Below are 24,752 nucleotides of genomic sequence, written 5' to 3' on the forward strand. Positions count from 1 at the left end.
TGTTCTCTGGACTTGCCTGTGGTTCACCATAGATTGCGTGTCCCAGATTGCAATTCTTTGCTGTTCCTGAATAAACCCGTTTTGCTGGTAAAATAACAGGCTGTTTTATTTTTTTTAGGTCTTCAGCTGTTACCTTGTGGGAGAATTGGTGGGACCTGGGAGACCCTCCCCAGTAGAGATCAACTGGAATGAGTTTGGGTTGCAAGGCTGCCACATAGGATTTTCTGTATCCTTCCATGGACCATTGTTGCAATAGGGTGAGCTGCCAGGTAGTAGGTACACCTCTGGCTTCGTTGTAGCACCCTTCTCATGTACTCAGCTTGATGGATTCCAACTGCAAGTACCTGCAGCTCCCTGGGAGGGAGTGGCTCTCTACACAGGACTGATGGGAGTTGGTGGATAAGCCTCTCAGCTCCTGTCCCTGGCAGGGGAACAAATCTGGAGGGTCCAACACTGAACTCCCAAAGCTCCCTAGGAGGACTGAACCCTAGTTGCCCAGAGCCATGACCTGTTTGATTATGCATCTGGACTGGCTTCCTCCCCTCCCTCTCTTCCCACTCCCCTATTGATGCTTTCTGGAATCACTGCACTGCTTTATACCCCACAATCCTCGCCTCTGGGTCTGCTGCTGGGCACCCAACCCAAGACCCTGTAGTCTTAACGGCGAGAAGAGTGGTGAGGAAACTTTGAGAAATGAGAGCACACGCTTTCCATTCAATTTTGCCCTTTTCTCTAAAAATAGAGCTCTTTATTTAAAACAGTTTGGGGTAGGCCCCAACAAACATTAGGAAATTATCTAAATATGACATAAACATAAAATTAGAAATAACTACAAATATCTTAGAACAATATATAATCTCCTCACTACCCTAAAGAATGGGAATGTTGCTTTCACCCAGGCATCACCCGCTCTGCCCCTGACATCTTTCATGCGTGGCCCTGGAGTTTCCACTATGCAGTTCCCGCCTGCTGGGGACATGAAAGGGCTTTGTAAACAGTTCAGTGCTGAGCACACCTGACAAATGATGATATTGAATGATATTGAATAGGATGCTCTTTCCTAAAGCTGCCCAGTTTTTTGTTTATGACTTAATGACCATAAAGGAGCTGGAGTTTAGAATTAATAGAAAGCTCAGCGTCTATTAGAATTAATAGAAAGCTCAGCGTCTGTCAGAAATTAAACTTTAAAAAAATGCTTAAAAAACACACAAGTTTTCAGAACAGAGATAAAGCGGTTCCTTCACACAAGCCTAAGACAATAGTGAGGATAGCTTTTAGTTATTTGGAATTTACTTCCACGAAGCAGCTCGGCTGGTTCCAGAAAGGACACTGGGCTTGGTCTGGAACTGGCCGTGAGCCACAGCCTTCCCCAGCTCCATGGTTCCAGTTTGTTTTTCCTCTTCTGTGCTCAATCACGGATGTAGACAAGCCTCATTGCAGGGAAACCCCTGCAGAAATGCATGTATGTGTGTGAGTCCCAGCAGTGGTGAAGGCCTCCTGCCAGCCTCGTGCCCCTTGGAAACCCTTGCCGAGACCTCAGTACTGTTTACATGGCCAAGGGGACGGGGGTTGGCCCAGCTGGCCAGAGACCGACAATGTCACCCTCAGAGACGTACACAGTAAGTCAACATTTTAGCTTCCTCGTTTGAAACAAAAGACAGGTGTTCAATTTAAAAAGGGGTTTGCTAACGTTTTCTTTAGCAGTTGAAACTCCTATGTACAATCTTACGTGGAGGGCCACTGGAGAAAATCAGGGCCCAGGGAGGCTGCTCTGGTTGCACTGCGGGGATCCTACAGCCCACGGCTCCCCCTGAGATTGAGACGCCTCCTGAGAAGCCCAAGGCCTTTTGGGAACACAGTTTGAGAACCCCCGGACCAGATGCCCTCGAGCTGCTTTTCCAGATCTTCCATTAATGTTCTACCCTCGCATTGGCTTCAAAACAACACAGCCAAAAACAAAAAACAAAAAACAACAAAAACACACAACAACACAGCCCCGCGGATAAAATGCTTATGAAGACGCTTTTGACACAAATGGAGGAACTTAAGTCCTGGCAGGTGAAATGGCAGAGCCAAGGATTGTTCTGATTCCTGTGGTCCCTGCAGGGCCACAAAACTGACAAAACCTTGGTCTAACGGGTGAAGACTCAGCTCTGCTCGTCCATATACTGGTGGGTGTAGGTTAATAAAGCGGTTGTGTGAGCACATCCATCACTACCCTCAGGTAAGGACAGTCACCTGTTTCCAGAAGACAGTGGTTTCTCAAAACTGGAAGAGGAAATGGGACATCTTTACAACCACAATGGTCACCTAAAGGGTCTGAAGTGCTAAGTTGGGGATCACGGGCCCAGGGGTCCGACTCCCTGCTGGGTTGCTACCCCACCACCAATTAATCAGACCCCCTAGAAGGTGGGCCATTTGGTATTTTCTTTGCTGGGAAAAGGGAGAGGGACCCTTGGCTGGGCTCCAGCTTCTGAGAACTGTTTCCTGACCAGAAGGCAGGGGTCAGCGAGGGCAGGAGGCAGGAGAAAGACTAAAGGTGGGAACTCCAGTCACTCTGGATTTAGGGTCACAGGTGGGAGATGCCCAGCGGTCCCCTCAGAGCCTGGGTGGATGGAGAATCCTACCAGCCACCACGTGGTGAGTGCCAGTGGTGTGGCAGGCATCACACGTCTCTGTCGGAACCCTCACCGTGCCCCAGGTGGTAGCTGTAGAAAGGAGACTCGGGTACAGAGAAGGAAGGTATCTCCCCTAAGGCCACACAACTGGGAAATGGCAGAGCTGGGATTTGGACCCAGGCCTCTTTGATAATGGAAACTGTGCAATGCCTGACTCAGAGACTGGGATTTGAAGGACCATGCCTTTCCTCTTCCTCTCCAACACCCTCAGCCAACTGGATTTTTTCTTCACTGGGGCCCACCCTAGGGGACTCATAAATCAGGATGCCGAGCCTCGGGGAGGAGGGAGCCCAGCGGGTGCTGGAGAGAGGCGTTGAGTCCTGCTACACTTGGTGTGCCTCCAGATTTCTTCCCTCCCCAAATCCAGATGGGCCCTTGTGCTGTCAGCCTTCAATGTCCCCTGTGACCTGACCTCGCCTGTTTCATGTTGTGCAGGGATGATTTTTCCAACTGGCCTGTCACCCCAGGGACAGTGGGGTGGTCTGACACCCAACCAACCTCTGACCTCCGCCCATCCCTGTCTCCACCCCTCTTGGCTCTCGGCCCAAAGCTCGAAGGTCATAGGACGGGATGGCTTCTGACTGCTCAACCTGGCGGACACCTCTAGCCAGGTTCCCCGAGGTGCCGTAAGAACCCGCGGCTGCCCCAGCGATGATGCTCCCAGGATTTCAAGTCTCGGTGGCATGCTGGGTCCCCAGAAAGCTCAGTAGCACCAGACTGGGAGGGACAGCTCACCTGGCCAAGTAGTGCCCCAGTGTCCTACCTCTGACCTCAATCCTCTGGAGGCTCTTAGCCCCGCAGCTGCTGTCACTGCTGTCCTCACTTTCTGATTCCCCCCCACCCTCTTCTTCTTCCTCGGGGCTGCTGTCCCAGCAGAAGGTCAGTGTCTGAAGAGAAACTGGGGGCTCCCTGGGAACCAGAATCAGCCCTGGTGACGGTAAGCCCCAGCCGACGCAGGAGGACGGGTTGTCTTCTGGGGGCTCTTCCAGGGAACTCGAGTCCTCGGAGAATTCGGGTGGTGGGAGAGGCTTCTGGAGCTCCTTCCCACCCGGTCCTCGGCCTGGCCTCTTCTTGGCCAAGTAGCCAGATGATCCAGCCTCGTCCCAGGGGGAGGAGCCCGCAGTGCTGGCCCAGCTTCCGTCTGAAGAATCGTAAGCAGAGGAGTCTTCGACCCGGACCAGAGGAGTCCAAGGCCCTCCTACCTCAGCATGCCCCGGGCTCTGGTGTTCCTGCCCCAGGAAGGGGGGTGGTTCAGTGTAGGGCTGGAAGCTGACACCGTCGTCCGTGCTCTCCTCGTCAGCCTCCTCCTCCTCCTCAGCATTGTCCTCTGATCCTGCCTGGACGGTGGCTGGGGCCCTGACTCTAGGGGTCAGCCTGACCCTTCTGGTCCATTCCTTTTGGGGACAGAGGATCAAGACATGCAGGCACTCTGGGCCACTGGGTTGAAAGGTTGCCCCAGGGTGTCTGTGTCCAGAGAGGTCCTGATTGGGGGAAGGGGGAGAAGAACAGAAAATTCAGCCTTTCTGGAAGAGTGACTGTTCTAATTTGGGTTCCCCTGGAAATAGACTCGAGACAAGGATTCAAATGTAAGTAGTTTCTTTGGGAAGTGATCCCAGGAAGTGTCAGCAAGGCCTAGCAGCTGATAGCGGGGTGTTATCAGGCAAGTTACCCCGAGGGCAGCTGGAACTTAGCCCTGCCAGGGACACAGGCCTCACCATCGGGTGAGGCATGGAGGGGTGGTGGCGGTGTGAATTCTCTGGTACATGCAGCTGGTGATGTGCACGGGCAGAGTGGACACCAGAGGCCAGAGAAAGCCTCCAGGTTTCAGGTGCCAGCTGCAGGAGGTCGAGCTGGTAACTTACCACATAATGGGAAGGCAGAGGGATAGGGCAAGGTACAGACCCATCTAACACAGAGGTTGTCCTTCAGTTAGTGGGAATTCCCTGCAGGTCCCATATCCAGGAACGTTGAAACACTCCCGTGTGGCAGGGACTCTCAGAATCCATCCTCAAAGCTCCCACCGGACCTGAGTGCCCACTGAGCCTCATCTACCACGGCCTCACTTTCCAGGCCTTCATCTGAACAAGTCTGACCTCTCCAGGCTTCCCCTGTCCCAGCTGGCCCCAGGTTCTAAGCAAGTGAGCTGGCAGACCGGTGGGGAAATTCCAGCATCTGCCTGGGCAAGACTGACCCTCGGTTAGATTGTGAATGAAGTGCTGGGATCCTTTTAAGATGTCCCCTTTAGGTGCCACCCTCCCGCCTCCCCTCTGGGCATCTCTCCTGAAGCATATTTGCTATTTTAATTTGGTGCCAAAGGAATGAATTACTAATGGTGAAAACTTAGACAGGAAGATAGATGTTTCGCAGTCTGGGCCATCTTGATATTCTAGCTGAACTATCTCTAAGTCTAGCTCCACTTCCTTGCTCTTCGACAACCCTCCCTCTCTGTCGCACACCCCCAGATTTGCCATACCAGGGCCTGTGGCATCTTTGCCTGATGAAACCAGGGGTTCCCCCTGAAGCTCTTCCAGATCACAGGCCCCGTGGCAACGACCAACAGCAGTGGCAGCAGAAGGGGTAGCAGTACCAGGAGTGCCCAGTTGGATCCTAGGAAGAAAAACATAATAACAACTAGAGAAGCAGGGGCTCCTGTCTATCAACGGCATCTGTGCTGTGGGCTTCACGTACATTATCCTATTTAATCCTCATCAGAATAAACCCATCCTACAGGGTGTGGAAAGCAAGGTTCAGAGAGGTTATGTAAGCTGCCCAAAGATAAAGTGAGTGGGGTGGAGCTGGGATTTTAATCGAGGTGAGTCTGTCTCTAGACTTGTGCTCTTAACCACCATATTATGAAGATCCTAACGCCCAGGGGAAAAGTCCCCACTTCTGTACCACTTTGCACACACCTGGGGCCTCCAGGAAGAAGCAGGTGGGCTCAGAGAACTTGCTGTATTTAGGGGAGCCAAAGGTGTATATAGTTCTGGCGCTGAGGCAGTGGTGTCCACTGGTGTCTGGTTGGAGAGAAATCTGGACTGGCTGGCCATGGGGAGTGGCTGGAAAACTGGCCTGTTTGGAGAGAGAAGCAGAGGTGGGTGGACCTGCTGGGGGGCACTGGCTCCATGTAGCCAGGACAGGGTGGGGTTGGCAGGACACAGCTGTGACTCCTACACCTTTTCTTGCATTAAGGCTTAAGCCTCAGGGAGCACGTCCCAACACTCTCTGGTTTCCCTTCCATGGAGTTTCGAGATAGAGATGGTCTGGGTTCAAAAGCAGCCCTGCCACTCAGGGTCACTCCCATGCACACCCCACCAGGGCCCACAGGCCCTCACTTTCAGGGACAGATGCCTTAGGCTTCCTGCCCTCAGGGCGTGTCAATCAATTAGGGCGGGGGCAGTGGTCACTCAGCCATTACAGACACAGAAAACTCTAGGGCTGCCTGTCTAACACAGTAGCCACTGGCCACAGGTGGTGCTTGAGCATTTGAAGTGTGGCTGGTACCAACCGAGATGTGCTCTAAGTGTAAAATACACACTGGCTTTCACGAAAAAAGAACATAAAACATCTCAGTAATTTTTATATTAACTACATGTTCAGAAGATAACATTCTATTGGATGAAATAAAACCTACTAGGAAAACAAATTCACTTGTTTCTTTTTACTTAATTTAATGTGGAACACTTAAATGACACGATGTGGCTTGCATTATGTTTCTACTGGACAGTGCTGGTTGAGAATATCTGTGAGGTTCTTGAAGGTGAGGACCACATCGGATGAAGATCTACCAGTGTATCTCTGGGATCCAGAGTGTGCAGGAGGTTAGCAGTGTGAGCGTTGGTTCAGTAAAAGACAGAATGGACAAGAACGGGGGTCCGTAGACTACAGCCCCATCTTTTTTTTTTTTTTTTTTTTTTTTTGTGGTACGTGGGCGTCTCACCGCCGCGGCCTCTCCCGTCACGGAGCACAGGCTCCGGACGCGCAGGCTCAGCAGCCATGGCTCACGGGCCCAGCCGCTCCACGGCATGTGGGATCTTCCCGGACTGGGGCACGAACCCGTGTCCCCTGCATCGACAGGTGGATTCCCAACCACTGCGCCACCAGGGAAACCCCCATCTTTTGTTTTAAATAGAGTTTTCCTGGAACACAGCTATGCCTGTTCATGTACCTATTTACTTATGGCTCCTTTTGTGTTACAGATGGAGTTGAATAGATGTGACAGACGATAAGGCCTGCAAAGCCAAAAGTATTTACTATCTGGCCAATAACAGAAAAAGTTTGCCAACCCCTGCCATAGATAAATATATACAGACATTCGCACACGCATACACAGAAACAAGTCTGAAATTGGATATACACCACATAGTTATTTGCGATCATCTCTGTGTACTTTTGGTTTTCTTCCTAGAATTTATCTGTATTTTCTAGGTTTTTTTTTCTAATGAATCTGGTGGCTTAACAAGTAGGCTAAGTAGGTTCTTGGAGCCTGTCATACTTCAGTCAGATTAAAAAAAAAAAAGGTTTCATAATTAAAAAAAAAATTAGGTAGAAAACTGCTGTTTATTACCTGTAATGTGCAGGGGAAGGATGTCCTGAACTTGGCCTCTTAGGGGGAGGGGGGCAGAGGTGGGCCACAGGCCACTCACACTGTGCAGAGTCAAGGGGTGACTGCCAGGAGTGAGGGGTATGCAGGGAAGGCTTCCTGGAGGAGGCTTTCAGGGCTTGGAGGGTGAAGAGCACTGGGGTTTGGTGGGAGAATGAGGAAGGGGACCCAGCCTGGGGGCATGAAAGGGGTTTCTCACCTCATTCCCGGTACCCTCTTTCCAGAAATACACCTCATAGCTCAGATCTGGTTGGGGCATGCAGTGGGGCAGCTGGTACGTGGCATTGACACTCAGGATCTCGTCTGTCCGGGTGAATACCAGGATAGGTGGGGCTGGCTCCACTGGCAGAAACAGAACAGGACCCATCAGGACCTTCTGGGGGTCACAGGGCATCCATCCCCCAGCCTCCAGGTAGGCCTGTTCCTCACCCAGCCCAGAGACAGTTAACCTTCCTTTACTCATGTCATCCCTTCCACTTGGGTGCCCTTCACATGTCACTGGTCTGTCAGCATCCTGTTCGTTTGTATTAGTTTTTGCTGCTGCCATAACATATTACCATGAGCTTAGTGGCTTAAATCAACACAGATTTATTATCTCTCAGTTCTGTAGGTCAGAGTCTGGGTGGGCTTGATGGGGTCCTCAACTCTGGGTGGAAATCAAGATGTCAGCTGGCCTGGGCTCTTATCTGGAATTTTGGGGGAGAATTCACTTCCATGCTCGTTCATGCTGTCAGCAGAATTCAGTTCCTTGTGGTTGTGAGGCTGAGGTTTATTTCTATGCTGTTGTTAGCTGGGACCCTCTCTCAGCTCCTGAGGGCACCTGCATTTTTTTTTTTTTTTTTTTAAATTTTGGCCGTGCTGCACAGCATGTGGGATCTTAGTTCCCTGACCAGGGATTGAACCCGAACCCCCTGCAGTTGAAGCACAGAGTCTTTATTGGACTGCCAGGGAAGTCCTGGCACCTGCATTTCTAATCACGTTGCCCCTTCATCTTCAAAGCAGAAACACCATGTTGAATCCTTCTCACACCTCAACTCTCTCCGATTTTCCCTTCTTCTACACCTCTTCTGCCTCCAGCTGGAGAAAGTTCTCTGCTTTTAAGGGCTCATGGGATTAGATTGAGCCCATTTGGATAATCCAAGATAATCTCACTACTTTAACACCCATAAACTTAATTAAAATCCCTTTTGCCATGTAATAGTAACATCTAACATATTCAGAAGTTCAGGGATTAGAGCATGAATATCTTTGGGGGAGTCATTCTGTCTATCATGGTCCTCCCCCTGACTCCTTGAAAATCATGTCCCTCTCCAGTACAACATACATTCTCCCCAACCCAAGGTACCCCAGGGTCTCATCCCATTACAGCATCAACTCAAGTTCTAAAATCTCATCATCTAAAGTATCTAAATCAGGTTCAGGTGAGACTTTGGGTACAATCCATTCAGTACAACTCCTGGGACACAGTTCCTGTCTATTTGTGGACCAGTGAAAATAAAGTACAAGTTATCTGCTCCCGATATAAGGTGGTGGGATAGGCGCTGGATAATAGTTATAGACATTTTGGTTCAAACAGGGAGAAATAGGAGGTAAAAAGGAGTCACTGGGCTGAAGCAGTTTTGAAATCCAGCTACACAAACTGTACTAGGTTTTAAGGCTTGGGAACTACTTCTCCTTGGCTTTCAGCACTGCTCTCTGGGCTCTTGGTTCCACCCTCTGAATCATCCTTCCTTTTCATGAAAGGTAGCTGGTATTTGCAGCTAAGTAGTTTTACCAGTCTGCTTCCTTCCAGTAGAAATTGGGGGACCAGTAGCCTTCTTTCTTTTCTTGTCCTCTCTGTCCCTTTCCGTTCAAGCTGGCAGTGTTTCTGCTGATATAAAATTCTCAAGAATTTTATGGGTCTCCTGTGGATGTCATGGGGACCCACTCCATTAGACAGAAGTCAGTTCCACAAATCTTTTTGAGATAAGCCCTTCTCTATTTTTGGCTTTAGTGGAGCTGGCTGAGGGATAACACTTCAGCTTTCTAGAGGCCCTTTGATTTGACTGAGGGAAGCTGAACTGTGTGTCATACCCTTAAATCTCTTCAAAGAGCCTTTTTCTTGACTAAACACTTTGATCTTTCTGAGGTTTTAGTAAATGATTGCACAACCACACACTTTGCTGTTTCTCTGTGTTACACTCTTGGAAGCAATTTCTTAACTTTAGTATCTTTTGCCATCTGTATAGGTTAAGAATTTCCCAAATCTTCAAGTCCTGGTCCCTTTTTGTTTATGCTCTTTCCTCAATTTCTCTCTCTCCTCCTTGCATTTTGCTGTGATTACCAAGAATAAACCAGGTCATGCCTTCAACACAACATTTATCAAATCTCCTTGATAAATGTCCAGATTCATCATTTACAAGTTCTGCTTTCCACATACCGACAGGACACAATTTTGCTAATCTTTTTGCCAGTATATAAGAGGCATTCCCCCTTCCTGAAATTTTCAATAACATATTCCTCACTTCCTTCTGTGAGGCAGTGCTTTTAGTATCCATACTTCTACTAACAGTCTGTTCGTGATGATTTAAGAATTCTTGAAGGAGATTTAGATTTTCTCTATGATGCTCCTCGCTTGCTTCTGAGCTCTCACTGGCAGAGTCTTTAATGTCCATTTCTAAGGACAGTCTGTTCAAGGTCATCTAGGTTTGACTGATGGTTTGAAGATGGTGGGGGCAGTGAGTTGAAATAAAGTGACAAGAGAAAATTAATACACCATTGTTCAAGATCCAGCTGAAATGCCACTTCTTCCATGCAGCCCTCCCTGAGTACCAGCCAGCAGGAGCTCTGGCCACACCGGTCATCCCTGTCCTGTGTTTGTGCTCAGGGAAAATGTGTGGCTTCCACAAGGTGCCACTACTTATGTGTTCAGGAAATATCCACGGGACACTGATATGTATTAAGCCCTGGGCAGGGAGCTGAGGGGAGTGGGGAGATGAGGCCTCCATAAATCTTGACCTCATGGAGTTGGAAGAAATTAGGGGGAAATGAAATGAACTACCAAAACTCAAGAGAGAACGTGACTGGGGTCACCACAGCTGAGGGCAGAAATAGGAGGGAAGGGTCGCTCAAGCTTGAGGTGCACTGCAGGACAGTCAGAATATTATTCAGGGAGGAGGAGGCAAGAAAAAGTAGCCTCCTTTCTGCATCTTTCCCTCTATTGCTCTAATTCTTATTCCTATTCATCCAGCCTCTGCAGTGGTTCATCCATCATTCTTCTAGCCAGACAGCCTTTCTGCCTGCCTTCCCATCTTTCTTTTCCTTTCTATCCATCCATCCATCCTTCCCAACTATGCTTCTTTTCTTTCCCATCCACGCATCCTTCTCAACCATCCTTCCTTCTTCCTAAGCATCCTGTCTTCCTTTCTTTCCAATTGACATTTCTTCCTTCCTATCCACCCTGTCTTCCTGTTCATTTATACTTTCTTCCTTCCTTGTATCTAGCCAATCAGCCTACTTTTCTACTCCTCCATCCTTCCTATCCATCCATTCTTTTCTTTCCATACATCTTTCCTTCCTGTTTTTCCTTTCTCCTCTGCCTCTCCTTCCCTGTTACCCTTCCTTCCCTTCCCAGGCAGCCAGCCTTCCTTCTGTACTCTCTACCCACTGATCCATCTGTCTGCCTTTCGTTCCTATCCTCCACTTCTCCATCCATACTGGCTCCTTCATGGTAAGCATTTGCCCATCCATCTAGCCTCCTCCTTCCCACTCATCCGTCACTTCTTCCCCATCCTCTCCACACTTCTTTTCTTCTTACCCATCCATCCTTTTCCTCCTTTCGTCCATCCAACCAGCCAGCTTCCTCCCATCCAAATCATCTCTTCTTCCTTCTCTGCCATTTTCTCCTGCCGTCCTTCATTAAGTCCCTTCCTCATGCCCCTTCAAGCCCTATTTTGTCCTCAAACATTTTGAGAAGCCTGGGTGGTAAGTTACAGATCTCAGCTCCATGAGGCTATTGTCTGAGTATTTATCCTCCCCTCCTTACTCCTGACCTGATCGAGCACCTTGTCCCAGATCAGAAAGAACCATTTCACATCCCGTGTCCATCACTTACTAGCTAGCAAGTTCCTTAACTTCTGTGAGTCTTGCTTTATTTATTTTTAAAAAATGGGGTGATGAAAATGAACCCCACAGGTCTGTTATGAGGATTAGAAATAAAATACATTGGGGGAAAAAAGCACTCTCCTCACTCAATGTTAACCCTGGTGATTTATGAAGGCTGTAAACATGGGGAATGTTTTCCTCTCTATTTTCATCTCCTCCCCCCCCCAAATTTCTACCGTGTACAGAAATTACTATTGCAACCAGAATGTTTAAAAATCGTTTCTTAAAGAGAGAGATTGAACATTTAAAAAGTAGGAATAAATATATAAGGTGTCTTGTGTAGTTCATGACCAAGGTTGTGCTCAAAAGAAGATCATGAACCTCATTAGTAGGAGGTACAAAGTGAACTGCTGGGACTGGTGAACTCCCCTAGCTCCCTGCCACGAAGTCAGGCTACTGGGACATGGGCCAGGGCCCGTGGCAGGTGGCCCCAGAGAGCTGCCCACTGCTTTGGGGAAGGGGGAGACAGATGGCCAGGATAGCAGTGCCTCTGAGCCAGGCTCCTGAGCAGACGGCCTCCCACAGGTCCTTCACTTACCTTCAAAAAAATAATCCATGGACTTGGACTCCACCCAGGGTGACCTGGCTCTGGGAGAAACTGCTCGCACACGCCCCTTGAACTTATTGCACAGGTCTTGTTTCTCCAGGCACATCAGAGAACACTGTAGCTCTTTGGTTCCTGCACACTTTTTTACTCTCCGCCACTGTTTGGGGGTTGCAGAGCTGAGAGAGGAGACAGGAGGGTGTGGGTCATGGATTCAGCCTCTTGGGGGTGAGAAAACTTAGAGAACATGTGATCACTCGTCCCTCCATCCCACCTGATCATCCATCCATCCATCTGTCCAGGCAGCCAGCCATCGGCTGAGACAGAATGACAACAGTCCAGTCAAGAGCTTGGGCTCTGGAATGATAGACAAGGGGGGGAACCCTGGCTCTGCCCCTCACTAGCTCTGGGACCTTAACGCAGGTCACCGTCCCTAAGCCTCAGTGTCCCCATCTGTCATGGCTCCCCCACAGGGTCGTCGTGCTAGTAACCATTTTCCCCACGTTTATTCATTCAGGCATTTATGGATTCCCCTGCCGTGTACCAGGCCCGGTGCCAGGCGCTATGTGGATGTCAGAGTGGAACACACAGGTCCATGACTACGACCTCCTGAGAACACTGAGGTCCAAAGGAGGGACCTGCGTGCTGGGCATTATTCTTGGGCAATCGGCAATTCATGACAGATAGGTCCTGCCCTCAGGAACTTACACTCTGGAGGGAGGGGATGAGAGACCATCACATCAACAAGATAAATCCAGGAGCTGGTAAATGCAGTGGTCATAGGGTAATGCGGGGGTGACTGCTCTCTGAAGCCGGCTCAGGAAAGGCCAGGAAGACAGTGCTGAAGCTGAGGCCGGGATGCTGAGAAGGGAGCCAAGAGAAGGCCTGGGGGAAGGAAACGCAAAAGCAAAAGCCTTGCAATGGGAAGGGACTTGATCTGTCCAGACAAAAACAAGGCCAGGGTGGCCAAAGCCCAGTGGACAAGGCTGGGAGAGGGTGGACAGACTGGATGTGAGGGTGGAGGGGGGTGGGCAGAGCAGGCAGGGTCTTGCCATCTTGGCAAGGGGTTCGGATTTTATTCCAAATGTCAGAGGAAGCTATCAGAAGGTTCTGAAGAGAGGAACTGAGGTCATCTAATTTATGTTTTTAAAATATCACTCTGATAAACTAGCTAGGAGGCTGCAGCAGTGGTCCAAGAGAGAATGGTGGGTGAGATGGCAAGAAAAGGTTGGATGTAGGATGCATTTTGGAGGTAAAGCTGATGAGACTTGCTCATGGATTTGATGTGGAATGTGAGGGAAAGGAGAATTGAGGACTCTTCCTGGATTTGGAGACTGAGCAACAGGTGACCAGAAAAGGCTGAGATACAGGTAGGCAAAGAGAACAGATCGGGGGGAAGAATTCCCCTGTTTTGTTTTTTGGTGAAGTTATACTAGGTAAACATCAACGAAAAAAGGAACTGGTGTAGGCATATTAATATGAGACAAAGTCCTCAAAGTCCAAAGCGTTAGTAAAGGTGAAAAGAACCACTACACAGTAGTGAACGATTCCACTTACCAGGAAGATATACAAATTCTAACTTATATGTGCCTATTAAATAGCTTCAAACTATATTCAGCAAAAATAGATAAAACTACAGGAAGAAAAAGAAAATCCACAATTACGATGGGAAATTTTTAATATTTCTCACTCAGTAATCAACAGCTGAATAAAGAAAAATTATTAGTACATATGTTAAAAAAATGAACAACATAATTATCAGAGTTCGTCTAATGAACATATACAGAACAAACAAGAAACTGGTTGAGCCACATACGAACCCTAAACAAAATATTATCAAAAGTATTAACAAAAATAAAGCAACTCTCAAATTTCAAAGAATAGGTATCTCTCAAACTATTTCCTCTGACTGCAAATAATCCAGTTAAAAATCATTAACAAAAAGAGAACTAAAGGAAGTTTGAATATTTTAAAATGTTTTAAAATGACTCATGGATCAAATATTTGCAAATGATGCAACCAACAAGGGATTAATTTCCAAAATATACAAACAGCTTATACAACTCAATCAAAAAGACAAACGACACAATCAAAAATGGGCAGAAGACCAAAATAGACATTTCTCCAAAGAAGACATACAGATGGACAACAGGCACATGAAAAGATGCTCAACATCTCTAATTATCGAGAGATGCAAATCAAAACTACAACAAGGTATCATCTCACACCAGTCAGAATGGCCATCATCAAAAAGTCTACAAATAATAAATGCTGGAGAGGGTGTGGAGAAAAGGGGACCCTCCTATACTGTTGGTAGGAATGTAAATTGGTGCAGCCACTATGGAGAACAGTATGGAGGTTCCTTAAAAAAATAAAAATAGAGTTCCATATGATCCAGTAATCCCACTCCTGGGCATATATCTGAAAAAGACCAAAACTCTAATTTGAAAAGATACATGCACCCCAGTGTTCATAGCAGCACTACTGACAATAGCCAAGACATGGAAGCAACCTAATGTCCATCAACAGATGAATGGATAAAGAAGATGTGGTATGTATGTATGTATGTGTGTGTATACATATATACGGGAATACTACCCAGCCATAAAAAAGAATGAAATAATGCCATCTGCAGCAACATGGATGGACCTAGAGATTATCATACTAAGTGAATTAAGTCAGACAAAGACAAATATCATATGATATCATTTATATGTGGAATCTTAAATAAATGATACAAACTTATTTACAAAACAGAAATAGACTCACAGGCACAGAAAATAAATTTATGGTTACCAAAGGGGAAAGGGGACTGGGGAGGGATAAATTAGGAGTCTGGGATTAATATATACACACTACCATATACAAAATAGATAAACAGTAAGGTCCTACTGTATAGCATACAGAACTATATTCAATATCTTGTAATAACCTATAATGGAAAAGAATCTGAAAAGGAATATATATATATATATGTATATATAACTGAACCACTGTGCTGTACGCTTGAAACTAACACATCATTGTAAATCAACTATACTTCAAACAAAAAGACAGGAGACTCAAAAATCACACATTGGAAAATAAAATAAAATGACTCATGGATCAAAGAAAGAATTATGATGGAAGTTAGTAAATCTCTAAAACTGAATGATCAAAAATATAACACAAATAAAAATTTATGAGATGTAGTTAAGCATATAGCTTTAAATATTTATAACAGGAAATAAGGAAGGATAGAAATTAATAAGCTAAGCAATCAACTGAATGAGTCAGAAAACGCATGCTAAAAACATAGCTATGAACAGATTGAAACTGTAAGCTACTACTTCAAAATGGATTATAAAAGACATTTTAAAATGATATAAGACATGGAAGAACAACACAAAACAGAATCAGAGAAACTCAGAAAGGAGATAACAGAACACAGGAGTCAGATAAGAAACAGTAACAACCACATTTCATAAACGAAGAATAAATTAGAAGAACAATGAGAGCAAATTAATACAGCAGATAATGCCTTAAAAGAAACAGAAAGTGAAAAGAGAGAAAGTTTCAAAAAATAAAAGAGAACTGGGGGCTTCCCTGGTGGCACAGTGGTTGAGAGTCCGCCTGCCAATGCAGGGGACACGGGTTTGTGCCCCGGTCTGGGAAGATCCCACATGCCGCGGAGCGGCTAGGCCCGTGAGCCATGGCCGCTGAGCCTGCGCGTCCGGAGCCTGTGCTCCAGAACGGGAGAGGCCACAACAGTGAGAGGCCTGTGTACCACAAATAAATAAATAAATAAAAATAAAAGAGAACTGAAATGTAAATGCTAAAGTGTGAAAACTTCTAGAAGAAAGCACAGAAGAGGATCTTCGTGACCTTGAGTCAAGCAAACATTTCTTAGGACACCGGGAGAAAAGAAACCTGATGTGTTAGTCTGCCAGGGCTGTGGTGACAAAATGCCAGGCTTGGGGGCTTAAACCACAGAAATGTCTCTCTCACAGTTCTGGAGGCTGGAAGTCCAAGATCAAGGTGTCTGCAGGTTTGCTCTCTCCTGAGACCTCTCTCAGGAGATGGTTACCTTCTCTCTGTGTCCTCACCTGGCCTTTTCTCTGTGTGTGAGCAGCCCTGCTGTCCCTCTTCTCATAAAGGCACTAGTTCTATGGATTAGGGCCTCACCCTTAGGACCACATTTAATCTTAATTACCTCTTTAAAGGTCCCATCTCAAAATACAGTCACATGGGTGTTAGGGCTTTAACATATGAGTGACTAAGGGGGGGAACACAATTCAGTCCATAACAGGGAATTATGAATTAAGCCGCTATGAAAGTTCGTATACAAGTCTTTGTTTGGACATATGTTTTCATGTCTCATGGATAAAGATCTAGGAGTAGAATCTGCGAAACTCGGTAACTGAATGTGTAACTTTACAAGAAACTGTCAAGCTGTTTTCCAAAGGGATTGTACCACTGTATTTCCCATCAACAATATACAGTCAGTGTCCACAGGGGATTGGTTCTAGGCCCCCAGGAGATACAGAAACCTGTGGATGTTAAGGTCCCTTATATAAAATGGTCTCGTATGTGCATATAATGTATGCACATCCTCCCATGTACTTTAAATCATCTCTAGATTACTTATGATACTTAATACAATGTAAATGATATGTAAATAGTTGTAAATACAATGCAAATGCTATGTAAATAGCTGCCAGTGTATGGCAAATTCAAGTTTAGCTTTTGGCACTTTACGGATTTATTTTTCTTTCTGGTTTTTTTTTTTTTTTTTTTTTTTTTTTGCAGTACGCGGGCCTCTCACTGTTGTGGCCTCTCCCGTTGCGGAGCACAGGCTCCGGACATGCAGGCCCAGCGGCCATGATTCACGGGCCCAGCTGCTCTGCGGCACGTGGGATCTTCCCGGACCGGGGCACGAACCCGCGTCCCCTGCATTGGCAGGCGGACTCTCAACCACTGCGCCACCAGGGAAGCCCCTGGATTTTTTTAAAAAATATTTTTGATCCATGGTTGGTTGAATCTGTGGCTGCAAAACCCCAGAATATGGAGGGCCATCTCCATGAGAGTTACTCCACATGTGTGTCTATGCTTAGGATCTTCAGACCTTTTAACTTTAACCATTCTAGTGAGTGTGAAGTAGTATTTCCTTGTAGCTTTAATTTGTACTTCCCTAATCACTAATGATGTTGAACATCTTTTCATGTGCTTATTGGCCATTTATATATCTTCTTTTGTGAAGTGACTATTCAAATATTTGGGGGGTGATTTGTCTTCTTATTTTTGAGATGTAGGAGTTCTTTATTTTGGATATAAGTTCTTTGTCAGTGTTTATACTATGAATATATTTTTCTCAGTGGCTGGCTTTTTCATTTTCTTTGGGCTTTTTTTTTCTTTTAAAGAACAAAATTTTAAATTTGGTGAAATCCAGCTTATCAGCATTATTGACTAAATGTGCACACACATCCCCCACCCAATTCATATGTTGAAGCCCTAACACCCACGTGACTGTATTTGGAGATGGGGCCTTTAAAGAGGTAATTAAGATTAAATGTGGTCCTAAGGGTGAGGCCCTTATCCAATAGGACTAGTGCCTTTATGAGAAGAGGAAGGGACACCAGGGCTGTTCTCCCACAGAGAAAAGGCCAGGTGAGGACACAGAAGGTGACCATCTCCTGAGAGAGGCCTCAGGAGAGAGCAAACCTACTGACACCTTGATCTTGGACTTCCAGTCTTCAGAACTGTGAGAGAAAAACTTCTCTTGTTTAAGCCCCCAGTCTGTGATATTTTGTTATGGCAGCCCTAGTAAATGAACACAGATTTTGGTACCATAAGTGAGGTGCTAATGTAACCAATATCTAAAATTGTGTTAGTAGCTTTGCAGCTGGGTAACAGAGGCTGAAAGAGTTTTGAGGTTCATGTGAGAAAAAGCCTAAATTGCCTTGAAAAGACTGTTCGTCAGAATATAGATGTTAAAGGTGATTCTGGGGTCATCCCAGTTGGAAAGGAGGAATGTCTTACTGGAAACTGGAAGAAAATTGATCCTTGTTATAAAGTGGCAAAGAACTTGACTGAATTACGTCCTAGTGTTTTATGGAAAATCAGAAGTGGAAAGTGATGAACTTGGATACTTAGCTGAGGAGATTTCTAAGCAAAGTGTTGAAGATGTGACCTGGTTTCTCCTTACTGCTTATAGTAAAATGAGAGAGGAGAGAGAGAGATAGAAGGAATTGTTAAGCAAAAAGGAACCAGAAATTGAAGATTTGGAAAATTCTCAGCCTATGCATGTTGCAAAAAATGAGAAAGCGTGTTCCGGAGAGAACACCAAGGTTGTGGCTGGAAAATCATTTGATAAGGAGATCGTGGGTGCAACTCACGGATTTAAGCAGCCACCTCAGTAGAAGCCAGGGATAGAGGTGGGATTATTACGTGTATCACCCTAATTCTCTTCACTGAAAATATCTCAGAGCAATAGTTCAGTAGTGATCAGACAGCTACACAGACTGTGTTCTTTAAAACCATTTCTTACCAAATGGAGATGTGGCTGATTTCAGGTTTTAGGTCAGGAATTGTGCAAATGAGTCTGGAACATCTTTTCGTAACAGATAGCAATAAAGATATCATGAATTACTAGGGTCAAATTCAAAGGACTCAGGAGCCAACCTGAAGAGACATTCATGGACTAAAGATGAGACCATTCAAGCTTCAATGAGTAGAATAAATTGCAATGAATTGAAACCATCACATATGTTTAACTACTTGAGTTCGTAATGATAATAAAAAAACAAGTCAATCACCTTTGGGACATGATAGGGAACCAGTTTGTTATCTTGAAAACTGGTAAATTAAAGGAAAACAATTCAAGCATTTATTCTGTCTTGCCTACATGAATAGTACCACTGAATATCAAACACTACATGAGAGGAAGCATCTCTTTATAAAATTAATTCCAGCTAATAAATGAAAAAATACCATTAGAATATCATGGTTTTGGAATCCTCGCAGGTGTTTCAAAAGCGTAAAAGGAAAGGAAAATATCATACAGGTCCAGAGGTTAGGCTTTCAATTCTTTCATCAATTTATCCCACCTCCGCTATGCCCAGCTTTGTGGCTTTGAGCAAAATACACTCTCAGTGCTTCAGTTACCTCCACTGTAGAGCAGAGTCACTGAATCCTTCCTCGTAGGGCAGTGTGAGATTAAATACATTTCATATATGGACACAGTGCAGACACAGAGCAAACACACAGGCCATGTTAGGTATTGGTATTTTCTGCCTCCTGATACAGTTCTATACCATTCTTTCTTTTTAAAGCTCTCTCACAGTCTGTCCTTTCCCAAGCCTGGCCCCCATCACTCACATCTGGATGCCACAGATGGAGGGACTGTAATAGAAGAGGAAGAGCACAAGCTTTGGGGTCAGACAGACTTGGGTTTTTCTTCTGGTTCCATCACTGGCTTCCTTGGGCAGGTCACAGCACCTGAGTTGTTTCCTCGCCTCTAGAACAGGGGAAATGCAGGGTCTGCCTGGTGATACTGGGAGGAAGAAGGGAAATGCTCATGCAAGGCTCCTAGCACTCAGCCTGGCACAGGGTGGGTCCTGAGTACGTGGCAGTCCCTTCTCCTTTCTGCTTCCTCCTTCTCACCAATTCTAGATTAATCCTCCTGAGTATCTGCTTTCATTAGCTTACTCTCTTACTAAAGAACTTCAGATGATTTCCATCTATGTGCAAAGATGGCAAATCAGCTTTCATTTGCAAACTCCTCTGCATCAGCAGTGGCTGCCTGGGCTGCCAAGTTGAGAAGGACTCCAAGACTCCGTGCAGGCTCCGTGGGGAAAAGGGTAATCATCTAGCGATGCCTAACACGGCTCTGCAAGAGATACGCCTGCCTCCCTTATCTGCTGGAATGCCAAGCACCTCATCCAGGCCCTCAAGAATTCCCTCACTGGGTCCTCACAGCTCCATCCAAGCTCTGCTCTGACTTTTCTCAAAGACCTGCCCCCACCCCCGGCAGGTCTTTCACCTGGGCGCCGTTCTCCATTAAGCATCATCCCCACCTCCAGAGCTTTATCAAACGCCCTCTCCCAATACCTGCTGCAGTCCGTCACCCGTGGACACAGAGAACCAAGCCCCTCCAGCCCCTGCCCACCTCCTCAGTCTCCCCCTATCATCCCACCAGCCCGGAGGCGCCCCTCCACCTTTGATAGGCCACAAAATAGGTCATGTTCTGGGGGTTGCCAGGTCCTGGGAGCCACGTCAGGTACACACTGAAGTCCCAGGAGAGCAGCGTCACGTTCTGGGGAGGGGCCAGACGGGGCCTCCCTGTGGTGGAGAAAGAGGCCATGAAGTCTGGAGCCATTCCGAGCAGTGCGGGCGGGCAGTCGGGTGCTCACCGAGTTTAAGAACCAGGAGTTATCTGGGGTGGCTTAAGTATAGGGGATGTGATGTAGGCTGGGAACCTGGGGTGTGGGATTCCAGTCACAGCCATGCCACCGACTGGCTGTACTGCAGCCCCTTCCCCTCCTTAGACCTCAGCAGCCCATCTGTGACGTGATGGGAAGCCCACCCTGGCACCTGAGGGTTCCGGCAAAACAGCGCAGCACAGGACCATCTAATAGATTCCTGGACTCCAGGAGGGAACGGCCCTGAGGGTCTCAAGGAGCAGAGGCTCTGTCTTGTTCTCAGCCATGTCCCCAGAGCCTGCCTGCAATGGTCCCTGGCACATAGTAGGTGCACAATAAAAATCTGTTGAGTGAATGAATGAATACTGAGATGACTTGGATTATTCCTAAGGTCTCCTAAGTGGTCTCCCTGCTTCCAACCTTGTGCCCACAATCCATCCTCCATATAGCAGCAAGGGTTAAAATGAAAGTCACATCACGTCACTCTTTTGTTTTAAACCTCCAGTGGCTTCTGTTTCATTCAAGGTAAAATCCAAAGTCTTTACAATCACCCACAAGACCCTACCCTATCCAACCCATGACTCCCCTTGCTGGCTCCTCTCCAGCCATTCTGGCCCTTTCTTGTTCCTAGAGCATGCCGGGCACACTCCCACCTCTAGGCCTTTTCACGAGCTGTTCCCTCCGCCTAGACTGTTCTCCCCACGGCTGTCCATCTGGCTCACTCCTCTGCTTCCTTCCCATCTTTACTCAGATGTCATTGTCTCGGTGACTCTTTCCCTGACCACCTCTCACCGGCCCCTACTTCCCTCCTTGGCACCTCCTCCCTGCTAACCCTCATCTTCTGAAATATGCATCTGATTACACAGCTGCCCAGTTTCTGCCCTTCCCTTGTCCTCAGAATAAAGTCTATGCTCCTTATCAGGATATGTGAAGCCCTGCCCAGCTTGGCCTGGCTGGGCCATCTCGTTGACCTCTTCCTGACAGCTCACCTACATACGTCACCAGGCTGCAGCCAGTCTTCCTTCTCGCCCTTCTCAAACCACCTCATTTTTCTGTGTGTCTTTGAACCCAGGTGTCTTTGACAGCGTGGTATTCACCATCGAATCTTTTAAAGACTTGATTCAAACGTCACTTCCTGACATCTTTCAGAAGTGGTGGTGATGCCGCGGGTGATAATAGCAGCTAATGTGTACTGTGCCCTAACTACGTGCCAGGCACCACACAAAGCACGTTACCTGCATTTCCTCCTTCAATCCGCCCCACATCCCTAGGAGGTAGGTACTAATTAGGATCATCACATTACAGATGAGGAAACTGAGGCCCCCTCAGCTAATAAGTTGTAGAAACAGAATTCAAATCCAGGCCTAGCCACCCCCAAAGTCTGAGTTTTTTGGGGTTTTTTTTTAACATCTTTATTGGAGTATAATTGCTTTACAATGGTGTGTTAGTTTCTGCTTTATAACAAAGTGAATCAGCTATACATATACCTATATCCCCATATCTCCTCCCTCTTGCGTCTCCCTCCCACCCCCTAGGTGGACACAAAGCACCGAGCTCATCTCCCTGTGCGATGCGGCTGCTTCCCACTAGCTATCTATTTCACATTTGGTAGTGTATATATTCCACGCCACTCTCTCACTTTGTCCCAGCTTACCCTTCCCCCTCCCCATGTCCTCAAGTCCATTCTCTACGTCTGCAAAGTCTGAGTTCTTGATCACACTTCCTCCCCTGGGTTCTCGTGGGGCCTGTTCAGCCTTATTCTTCCGACATCTATGGATCATTATTGGTCAAAGACATCTATTGATCACTGCGTGCCAGAGGGTTCAGAGAGGACTACAGCTCCACTCCTGCCCTTTAGGAGCTCATGGTCCCATGGAGAAGGCAGTGCCTTGAAGTGTCACATGGGTCATGATGGAAATCCATACAGGTTATAGAACGGCCTCAGGGAGGGAGGGCCCTTTCTGCTGGTGGTGCTCAGCTCGGCTCCACACCCCTGGCCTTTCAGACCACCCCACCCCGTGTCCTCTAGCTGGAACTGCGTCACCAGGGAGCCGATGCCAACATTGCCCCAGCTTCTGGACTTCCTAGCAGGTGGCTGGCATGAGGCCAAAATCCGTCTACAATCGTCTTATTTGAGGACAGGCCTCAATTCTGAGCTTGGCCACAGTGGAGAAATAGCAGCTAGAGTAGTTACCTCCTAATGAGCCTTCGAAGGGCGCCGGGCATCGGTGTGAAACTTTATACACAAAACCTCATTCAATCCTCAGGACAAACCACCCTGTGGGGTAGGTGTCATTCCCTTCCACAGAAGGCACTAGGCTCGGATACAGATGGTGAGTAATTTGCCTGAGACTACACAGCCAGTACGTGTGCGAGTCAGGATTAGAACCTGGATCCCGCTGCGCTTCACCCTAAACCTTCACACCATAGCTTGTGTTGTGTACAGTAAATATTCCTCGGGTGTAAGGATAGCTAGGTCTAGACAGCAAAACTATTGAGTTTGATGGTGAAAAAGGGGTACAGAGGACCCCCTCCTCTCCTCCCTGCATAGGTACACTGTCCCATATCAGCTGCAGTAACACTGCTGCAAAGGCTCCAGGGGCTGGGGCATCCCTGAGCTGACCTGGGTGGGTGGACCGCCCTGTGCCAGCTGCCCATCCCACGGCCAAAGCTGGCCATGCTCACTTCAGCTTGTCTTCTCTGTTCTGTGTGTCTCACCAATGCCTTCCTTCTTGGGTAATTCCCCTTAATTGCTCTGAGCCTCAGTTTCCCCCTCTGAAACGGGAGGAAATAATACCTATCTTCTAGGACAGCTGGGTTGTGATGCTAAACTAGAATAATGTGGTGCCCAAGAAGTTGCTCAGACAAATGCTGGCTTTTAACCTTAGTGTTAGATGATGTCCAAGGGCCCTTCTAGCTCTTAAATTATTAGTCTAAGACTAGGGGCATATCCTGGGGGCATTTTTGGGTCCATCTCCCTGGATTGGTTGGGGTTTGGTGGTTGGTTCCTATCCCAAGGTATCTTGTACCCTGTCACCTTATTTACCAGTGAGAGCTCAGAAAAAAAGGTGGCTTGTTAGAATGACAGCACAGCACGGGCTAAGCTGGCACTCCTTCCCCTCAGGCCTGGGTGGAACTTCTGACACCCCGAGTCGGGAGGAAGGGGAGGGCACCCCTGGCGACAGCAGGGCACTTCTGCTTAATTTCCCCTACTAGTCAGGGTCTGTGATACTAATGCAGCGGATAGGGCTTTTAGGAAACCTTAAAAACCACTTTATAAACAAATGCAGCTGACTTTTGAACGGCCACTATCTTATTTTCTGTTCGTCTGAGGCTGAACTGGCATTAGGAAGCCGGATCAGCTCCTTCCCGGAAGGGAATTTCCAAGACCCGGGTCTGTTTAGTCCTCGGAAAAAGAAAACTGGTGCTGGGTGGGCTCTGCTAATTCGCACGGGTTGCGGCGCACAGACTGATGCCCAAGGCGCTCCCTCCCCGGAGCTCTGGGTCGGAAGGTGGGTGCGGACCGGATGGGGCACCCCGCGGCCCACGCCCACCCCGCGGCCCCGTGCCCTTACCTGAAGTGGACTGCAGCAGGCACAGGAGTAACGAGGCCCACCGCGGGGCCCCGGTCATGCCGGTCTTCTGTGGCCCAGGGTGGGACCAGGTCCCTCCTCCAGGCCCACCCAAGGCAGGTGACGCGACTGGCAGCCAATGGGAGGCCGGACCGCGGGCCCGCCCCTTCGGGGCCAGGACTGGGAAACTCCCGGGGCTTCCCTTGCGGCAGCCGGGCTCAAACCCTCCGGTAGCTCCCAGGGCCTCTACTTCATTTTGTTCTGCCCGATCCCGGGGGTGGGAGGTGAGGGGGTATCAGTAAATCCGTGTATGGAGGGAGGGGAGAAGAGGAAAACTGTTTATTATTAATAATCACAGTTAGGAATTCCAATACGAGACTTCTAACAGGACAGACGAGTTCAGGGCCAGTTTAAGAACGTAGTCTCAGGCACCATTGGCTGTATCCGAGAACGTTCTAAGTGCCAGGTTCTAAGCCAAGCACTTTCCCATATTATCTACTTTAACCCCCGCGAGAATCTGGTGGGTCTGTCGTGTTATTCTCTACATCCTTCACGCAGGGAGTGACAACCTCCAGAGCTTCACGGACTTGCTCCTGGGAAAGCTGGTCCCTCTGGTGCCAAAGCCTGTGGTGTGTTTGTTACCAGTCGCCTGAACAGGAATCGCTTTCAAATAGTGGAACCAGCCGCCCCACAGAATAGTCTACAGCCATTAAAAACGACGTTGCCAAGGCATATGTAGTGACTCAGGGATGTTTATAATAAGTACACTTAGCAGCAGAAAAGCAAGTGCTGAAATATGGGCCCATTAAAGAAATG

At 47.5% G+C, this 24,752-nt stretch overlaps 1 protein-coding gene across 2 annotated transcripts; it reads right to left on the reverse strand.

The window, feature by feature from the left end:
- Nucleotides 1-707: 707 nt before the first annotated feature.
- Nucleotides 708-24,036, reverse strand: IFNLR1 (interferon lambda receptor 1). 2 transcript variants are annotated; one of them, XM_032610557.1, is made up of 7 exons: nt 23,940-24,036; nt 20,161-20,284; nt 11,960-12,144; nt 7,478-7,620; nt 5,588-5,747; nt 5,152-5,285; nt 708-4,159 (listed from the first exon to the last, which is right to left on the reverse strand). In XM_032610557.1, exons 1-7 carry the CDS (start codon nt 23,995-23,997, stop codon nt 3,410-3,412), a joined length of 1,554 nt encoding a protein of 517 aa, XP_032466448.1. In that variant the 5' UTR covers nt 23,998-24,036; the 3' UTR covers nt 708-3,409. The 2 variants fall into 2 exon arrangements, with proteins under 2 accessions (XP_032466448.1, XP_032466459.1); XM_032610568.1 differs by lacking the exons at nt 20,161-20,284; nt 23,940-24,036 and adding an exon at nt 18,492-18,671.
- Between the last annotated feature and the right edge of the window lie 716 nt (nt 24,037-24,752).

Source organism: Phocoena sinus, chromosome 1 (genome assembly GCF_008692025.1).
Source record: "Phocoena sinus isolate mPhoSin1 chromosome 1, mPhoSin1.pri, whole genome shotgun sequence".
In the NCBI taxonomy this organism is placed as follows: Eukaryota; Metazoa; Chordata; class Mammalia; order Artiodactyla; family Phocoenidae; genus Phocoena; species Phocoena sinus.